Source organism: Apium graveolens, chromosome 1 (assembly GCF_009905375.1).
Source record: "Apium graveolens cultivar Ventura chromosome 1, ASM990537v1, whole genome shotgun sequence".
NCBI lineage: Eukaryota > Viridiplantae > Streptophyta > Magnoliopsida > Apiales > Apiaceae > Apium > Apium graveolens.
The window spans coordinates 139602520-139610764 of NC_133647.1; the positions used below are offsets into that span (position 1 = coordinate 139602520).

Genomic DNA, 8245 nt, shown 5'->3' on the forward strand with positions numbered 1-8245 from the left:
CTTAACTGTTAGTCCTCTCGTACTTAAGTTCTGATATCCATCTTCTGATATTTATCTTCTGATAATCTAAGTCCTGATATCCTTAAGTTCTGACTTCCAGTAAGTACTGGTTCCAGTAAGTACTGATATTTCCTGTTTGTTAAGATCTGAAAACTAAACATGAAACATATTAGACATGACATCTCAAATATATCTAACAAACAGCTATCATGCTAGCATCGGAATACCACCTTATGAAGCTTTATATGGACGTAAATACAAATCACCATTGCATTAGGATGAAATAGGAGAAAAGAAAGTGTTAGGAACTGAATTAGTACAACAGACTAGAGATGCAATGGCATTGATTCGGAAAAGGTTGGAAGCCGCCCAAGACAGACAGAGGAAGAATGCAGATTTATATCGAAAAGATATGAATTTTGAGATAGGGTCATTGGTATTGTTGAAGGTATCACCTTGGAAAGGGTTAGTTCAATTTGGACAGAAAGGTAAGCTTAGCCCAAGGTATATAGGACCATTTGAAGTTTTGAAGCAAATAGGAATCGCATACAAGATATCATTACCTCCATAATTGTAGCATATTCATAATGTGTTCCACGTATCCATGTTGAAGCCGTATATCCCTGATTCGAATCAAGTAATTGAGTATGAACCGATCGAGCTTCAATCAGATTTGTCCTATATGGAACGACCAATCCAGAAATTAGATCGTAAGGAGCGTGTACTTAGAAATAAATTTATTCCTTACTTTAGAAAAACCCTAAAGTAAAAGAGTCTACCTGGGAGTTAGAGTCAGATATGCTTGACAAATATCCTCACTTGTTTAATTAGTTAAGATTCTGAGGACAGAATCTTTTTAAAGGGGGAAAGATATAACGACTCGTGTAGTTTTGTATTATTTAAATGTGTAATTATTGCGTAATTAATTAAATAAAAGGTGTATATTGATTCTGACAGTTGTGTTTTGGTTATTATTATTTACGTGCGGTTATTGATATGCGAGGGTTATTTGTATAATTGTTTGTGGAACTATATTATTTTTATTCTCCTTTTTAAAAGTGGTTTTATGGCAAATTTATTTTCAAAAATTATGTGGATTGTCTCAAAAATTATTTTTATAATTTCAATAATTATTTTTGGGATTTTATAAAATTTACAAATCAATATTTCAGTAATTATTTCTCTTTAAATGATTTTCTGATTGTATTTAATTGAAAAATCAGTATTTAATTCGAGAATTCCTCATAACTTATGAAATTCATATTTTATTAAGTTTATAATATTCTGAGAATTTTAAAATTATTTCGGTAGTTTTTGGGATTAATTTCACCCGTGCGTTGATTCGTTTAATTGTTAAAAGCGGGTATAAATTGCATTTCAAAAACTATTTTAAATTTCGAAATTTATGTTTTTATTATTTTGGTAATTTTCAGAAGTTATTGTATGCGTAGCTTGGTTCGTAAATTATGAATTCCGAACGGAACTAGAGCACGTAATTGCAGTCGGTTAAAAGACGACACGTATCACAATTGTTCGATACGTGTCAGCAGTCTAAACTTGGACATTTTTTTTCTTTTCACATTCTCTCGATCCTGTCTCTCTCTCTCTTTCTCGAACAATCTCGTCTCCTCTCTCTGTTTTCTCTTGCGATTCTCTATTATTTCTCGTTTTCTTCCCTCTTCTCCTCTGTTCTCCTGCTCCTCGTTGTTGCTCGCCGTTGTTTTCGGTCGTCCTTTCTCCGGTTGGTTATGTGCTCTCTCGGTTCAGTTCCGTATGTATATATATATATGAGTTGTTGTGTGTGTAATTGTGTGTGTAAGTAAAGTGTGTTTTGTGTGCGTGTGTTGGTGTGTGTTGTTGTGTGCGGCGTGGCCATGTTTTTGGCCGTGTTTGTGGTCGTGCTTCGCTTCCGTCTTCCCCTGTTCTCTGTTGGGCTGTGATGTTGGGCCTGGCAGTTGGGCCTCTAGTATTGAGGCTGATTGTGTGCAGTTGGTTTTGATGTGATTTTATTTGATTTTTGCAGGCATAAATTGATTAAATTTCGTGAAATAATAAAATTGTTGTTGGGAAATTAATTTCGTATCGGTAGAATTTACGTTGGAAACCCTGAATAAATCGGGTACCCGTAAATTTTACCGTCGTTGACGATGAACTGCGGTGAGTCAACAGTGGACCGTGATGATCGTTATCTAAGTCCTAACCTTAATAACTAAATATTTTAAATAAATAAAACGATTCGTATAAACTATTTTTGGTACGTAAATAAATTTTCACGTGGCGAGTCGTAGTGGATTATAAATTGTGAAATTGATTGTTGGGAATTGACGTTGATTGATGTTTCGACGGGTAGGTCTATAAATAGAGGAGTCGCTGCCCAAATTTTCTAAAAAATTACTTTTAAATACGAATCGAGTATATATATCTAAATAAATATGAATCAAACCCTAATTGTTACGTGTATTACTACTTGTATAATATTATTCGAATATGTACGAGTCAGGATATGTCAAGCATAACTGGTCGTTTAACCTGGGTTGTTTTGATTCTGTAGGTTCAAGTCGAATGACCCAGTAGCTAAAGTGGTTTAGAGTCGAGCCAGTGTTAGTGTAAAACTTCGCAAGGCAAGTACCCATGAACAAATCTTTTACAGTTCTGTATATATGAATAATTATTGATTTAATTTACGTACTGGAACCGAACGTTTTAAGTTGCGTATCCCCCGTGTTGAAATATATTTTGTTAACCTATGTTTTGGGGGAAAAGTAACTTACGAAAATGCCTATCTCTAGATTGTGGTTAAAATTGAAAAGATTTTGGAAAATGTGATGTGATATAATTGATTAAAAGAGATAGGTATAATTCATTTGGGAAAACTGGATAAAACGGATTAGATATTGGATGGTTGCGTAAGAGGCCCGTAACGGCCCAACGGGTTTGCGTAAGTGGCTAATTTGGTTGTGCGCCCTATTTAAACCACTTAGTCCAGCGTGACAGGGACCTAGCTAGTCTCTGAGTTCCGGAACAGGTTGTGGTGGGAGAGACTGATCAGATGTCCCTAGGATTCGTCCAATTATATATCTGATTTTGGTTTAGTGGTTCCCGTAACAGAATAGATGATTTTATTATTTCTTGTAATGGAACAGTGGATTTATAAATGAGAATAGCATGCTAAAATTGGACTCTGGTATTCACACAGCACACAACTGATGATACGTTTTATAGAGCATGTTAGTTGTTGAAATCCAGTTTATAACTGTTTTACTTGTTTTCGTAAACGAGATATGATTTATGTTCCTATCATGTTTTCATATACACTGCTTTACTTGTTATTCATATAGTGGTACTATTGAGCAATTGATTGCTCACCCTTGCAGCTTGTTTTGTATTTATATATTGTAGATGTCTAGAAGACCAATCAGACCATGGCAGAATAGGGTGTCAGCCCCCTCCGATCCCGGCTCCTCTGAGGTAGTTTGTATTAGACCATGAGGTCTGATGAGTTATTGTAATAAGATAGAGTGTCGGGTTGTGGAATAAATTAGTTGTAGTGTTGTAACCTAAATAATACTTGAACCTGTATCAAATCTTGGTTTGGGGTCGTGTTTATATAATAATGTTAAATTAGTAGTTTATATTCGTGGTTTGTTATATTTTAGTGACGTCGGCCCCTGACCCCGAGGTTGAGGCCGTCACAAGAATAATGTTTTTGATGTTAATTTAGCAAACTTACACGAGACACGGGTAAACTCGATAATTTTTCATACATCAAGAAAACACGGGACAAATACGACACAAAAATTAGGGGGTGTATTGAAATGAGATTTCAAAGGATTTTTTTTATTGATGAAATTTAGGTGTATTCAATTGGGATTTTAAAAAATGTATCATTATGGTATTCAACTAGGATTTCAAATTATGCTACAAAATCTGGTCGTATTCAATTAGGATTTTAAATTATACTTAAAAATCTGATGGTATTCAACTGAAATTATTTAAAATCCATTAAAATTTGATGGTATTCACATGCTGACAGATTTTTTTGGACTTCATAAAATGATGGATTTTATGAGATTGTTCAATGTATTTTATGGTTTTTGAAATCCCACCATAATTCATGAGATTTTGAAGGATTGTGTTTGAATCCTAAAGACTCTTTATCAACTCAACGACATTTCAACTATAATCCGCGTAAAATCAAAATCAGATATAATCCATTAAAATCCATCGATTATATATAATTCATTCAAATCCTAGTTCAATACACCCCTATTAGTGTTTATATTTGCATTTTTAAGTATACGATCAAGATATAGTGTCAGATTTGTGTTTATCGTTTGGGTACACGACACGACACGAGGTACACAAAATATATTTATTTATAATTAAATATTGATATTTATTATAAATTTATATATTTCACAATAAATACTTTTAAAATATTGCATAATTGTATAATATTGTAAGTATAAATGACTTAAATGTATATATTTTATATTTATAATTTTTTATCTAAAAATCTAATATTTACATTTATTTGATTATATTTGTATTCATATTCAATTTTACACAAAATACGACACGAGAATGGAGACATACTAACACGAAAGTACACCAATCATAAATGGGTCGATTTTGTATTTTTTTTAGCACACGTCACGAAAAGGTACACGACACGAAAGTATATAATACGACTAAATTGATAGGTCTTAGATACACGTGGTTTTGAGTATAAAACAGTGATGAAATTTTGTAAATTTATGTAATTTTCTGTATTTACAATAATATCCAGACATATTTATCTGATTTTGTTAACTAACATTATTCTCTCTGCTAATATACACACATCCAAATTCGAATTTAGTATCATGATTAAAATGAGATTTATTTGGATGGACTAGTTACCGTTCTAAATTTTACAAATATGTTATTTGGAAATTTTATATTTTAAATCTAAAATTTTTCAAAAATGATTTAATATATTAGATTCCATATAATTCATAATATAGAATAATCTAGATTAAATATTTTATCACAAAAAAAAAGAAAAGAAATCTACTATAATCTAGATTAAATATTTTATCACAAAGAAAGAAAAGAAAAGAAATCTAGAAAAGAAAAGAAATCTACAATAATCTAGATTAAATATATTTACAAACCAGCTTCGGTTCGGGCATCAACAAAGTAGCCATGGAAGTACATCGAAAAGTTGTATAGAAAATTAGTAAAAAAAAAAAAAAGTTGTATAGAACTTTAGTCTAAGATAATACGAAACTTGTCTATGTATTTGCGAAGTACTTCGATGAATATGGCGATTTTTTTTGTCGGATATGAATATCGCTATTATATTAAAAAATATTTAAAATCATTTATGTTTAACAGATATATCATGCATGTTTTGTATAATAACATGTTTTATAATGTTTTACTAACTAAATGTATAGAATTTTCAAGATTTATTAAAAAATAATAATATTATTAAATAATAGTTCACGTGGTTTGCAGAACCATATTCTGACTTTTATTTGGAGAATATCCAACAAGAGTTTCATTGAATAAATAACGGATCCGTGAATCCGTAGGGTTTACCGATACGCAACCGAAAGATACTGACCGCAGGTTACCTAAGATAAAAATATATATATATATTTTATAATTAATTTATATTAAAAAAATTAGGACACATTGCAACGGAATGGTAAAAGAAGAGAGTCAAACACACGGTTGAATTTGAAACGTATCTATGGATATACATGAATCTTCATATATATTCCCTTTGGATTGTTTTATCTTAATAAAATCTGGTGTATAAATATTTATAGAATTCCTCATCAGTGGCATAAACCATCGACACAATACAGACTCGACACCTTTTTTTCGTTGTTTATGTAAAGATACTTGAAAATGAAAACTGAAATGGTTATTGTATCAGTGTTAATATCCATATTTTTACTGTTACCTGGTGTATTTTCAAGCTCCATCAGTACTACTGGTGGCATAAATTGGTGGTGCAATCAAACTCCATATCCTGATCAATGCAAATACCACATGAATCGAATTCCGAAACTCACTTCTTCTATTTCCAGACAACAGTTCTTAACAGAAGCTGAAGAAACAGCCTTACAACAGGTCAGTTCTGCACTGCAATTCATCAACTCACTTGAGCCTAAGGTCGCCAGCAATGCCGAGAGATCTGCTTGGTCAACCTGTTTAGTATTTTATGATCTCACAGTTTATAGGCTCAACAAAACTCTTGATACAACCATAGCAAGTACACCTGATGATATCCAAACATGGCTAAGTGCTGCTGCCACAAATATACGTACGTGCAATGACGGATTCATTGATCTAAACGTGACTAATAATATCTACCCTCTTGTAATCTCAAACAATGTGACACAACTGATAGACAACTGTTTGGCTGTCAACTTTGTGATTACGCAAGACAAGGAAGACATCATACATGAAGTGTTTTCTATGAATATTTCAAGAAAAGATGCGAGCTTTTTGCAACGTGCAGATTGTGTGGTGGCTCAAGATGGCTCCGGAAATTATAGAACCATTTCCGAGGCTCTGGCAGCTTCAGCTCAACGAAAAGGCTTGCAATTTGTCATTTATGTGAAACAGGGGATCTATAACGAAATTGTTACTGTTACACAACAAAATATTGTGTTGATTGGGGATGGTATAGACAAGACTATAATTACTGGAAATAAAAGGGTGGAGGATGGTTTGACTCTCTACGCTTGTGCATCTTTCAGTAAGTTTACTTAAATTTTCTCTCTATTATACACGTCGATGGGAGTTTTCAAGTTCAGTCACAAGTTGATCCTCATAAAATTTGCTTAATGACACACATACTTCCTTGATTTCCGATTTCAGAGGTCACTGGTGACGGATTCAAGGCATCTTTCATAACCTTTCAGAACTCAGCTGGTGATATAGGCCGGGCCGTAGCAGCGGCATCCTCTGCTGATCGTTCCGTTTTCTATTACTGTGCTTTTGAAGGCTACCAAGACACTCTTTACGTCACTGCCGCCCGCCAATTCTACAAAAATTGCCAAATCCATGGCACCGTTGACTTCATTTTTGGAAACGCTGCTGCGGTCATCCAGGACTCCACAATCTATGCCCGAAAGCCAAAACCCGAAGGTGGCCTCGTAGTCGCTGCCCAAAGCCGAGTACATCCACATGACAACACTGGCATAACAATACACAAATGCATATTGATGAGAGCTCCAGAACTCAAACCCTTTCCACAGTACAAAGCTTTTTTGGGGAGGCCATGGAAGGCCTATGCTCGTACAGCCTATCTGCGGTCTTCAATTGACGATTTAGTGGACCCTGCTGGGTGGATGACAATGGGAGGAGATCCCCCGACTATATATCAAACAGTGGATTACGGGGAGTTTCAAAATTATGGACCTGGTGCATCAACCAAGTGGCGAGTTAAATGGAGTGGTTATCATGTTATACGTGATCTCAAAACAGCTGCAGCTTATGATGTTACCAATCTGATTAACGGTCAATCATGGCTTCCTGCCACCGGAATACCATTTGATGCCGATGTTTGATTGTATGAAATAAAAAAATGTGATAAATCATTATAACAGTACAATTTATATACCAGACTGTATTTTTGCCTGCCGTTCTGCGCTTTTTATAAAATAAGAATTTTCCTTAGAATGTGCAAACATTTATATATTAATTGTTAAAAAGAGAAAAAAAAGGAGAAATTTTAAAAATTCACTTCTTTACATAAGAATATTATTACGATCCAAATTCTTTTCTTCGGCGATGTCTATAGCTCCTATGATGTAACAAATTGATGTGTGGCTAAGAAACTTGTGGTGTGCTATTGTGTCATTAGAAACTTGTTCAACAAACACATTAACACACAGTAAAGCACAATCTTTCCTACACGGGTTTACTAGTTAAAATTAAACTAAACTATATGTTAATTATACAGCAATGACTGAAAAACGCAGATATGTATGGTCAAATCCTATTAAAAGTTTTTCTTTATGAACACCCCCAGTGGGATACAAAATAGAACAGGTTGTAACTAGCAGATCTCGTAACTATTATCTTACATATTATGACAATAATTTGATAAGTTCAGATAATTAATTATCATATGCTTATTTTATTTGGCAAATATACAAATGCATAGATATTCTCATCATCATTACTATGCTAGTAACAAAATCAAGTAAGCATACAATACAGATATGGCCAAAAGTGGCAT

At 33.5% G+C, this 8245-nt stretch overlaps 1 protein-coding gene across 1 annotated transcript; it reads left to right on the forward strand.

Annotated features, from left to right (window-relative positions):
- Window positions 1-5913: 5913 nt before the first annotated feature.
- LOC141707331 (pectinesterase-like) lies at window positions 5914-8245 on the forward strand. Its single transcript, XM_074510436.1, has 2 exons — window positions 5914-6757; window positions 6880-8245. The coding sequence occupies exons 1-2, from the start codon at window positions 5914-5916 to the stop codon at window positions 7569-7571; spliced, it is 1536 nt and encodes a 511-aa protein (XP_074366537.1). The 3' UTR covers window positions 7572-8245.

Coding starts and splice junctions, on each gene's coding strand:
- LOC141707331 (XM_074510436.1), top strand. CDS start 5,914: ATGGTTATTGTATCAGTGTTAATATCCATATTTTTACTGTTACCTGGT. Junction 6,758..6,879: donor CTACGCTTGTGCATCTTTCA/GTAAGTTTACTT, acceptor TTCCGATTTCAG/AGGTCACTGGTGACGGATTC.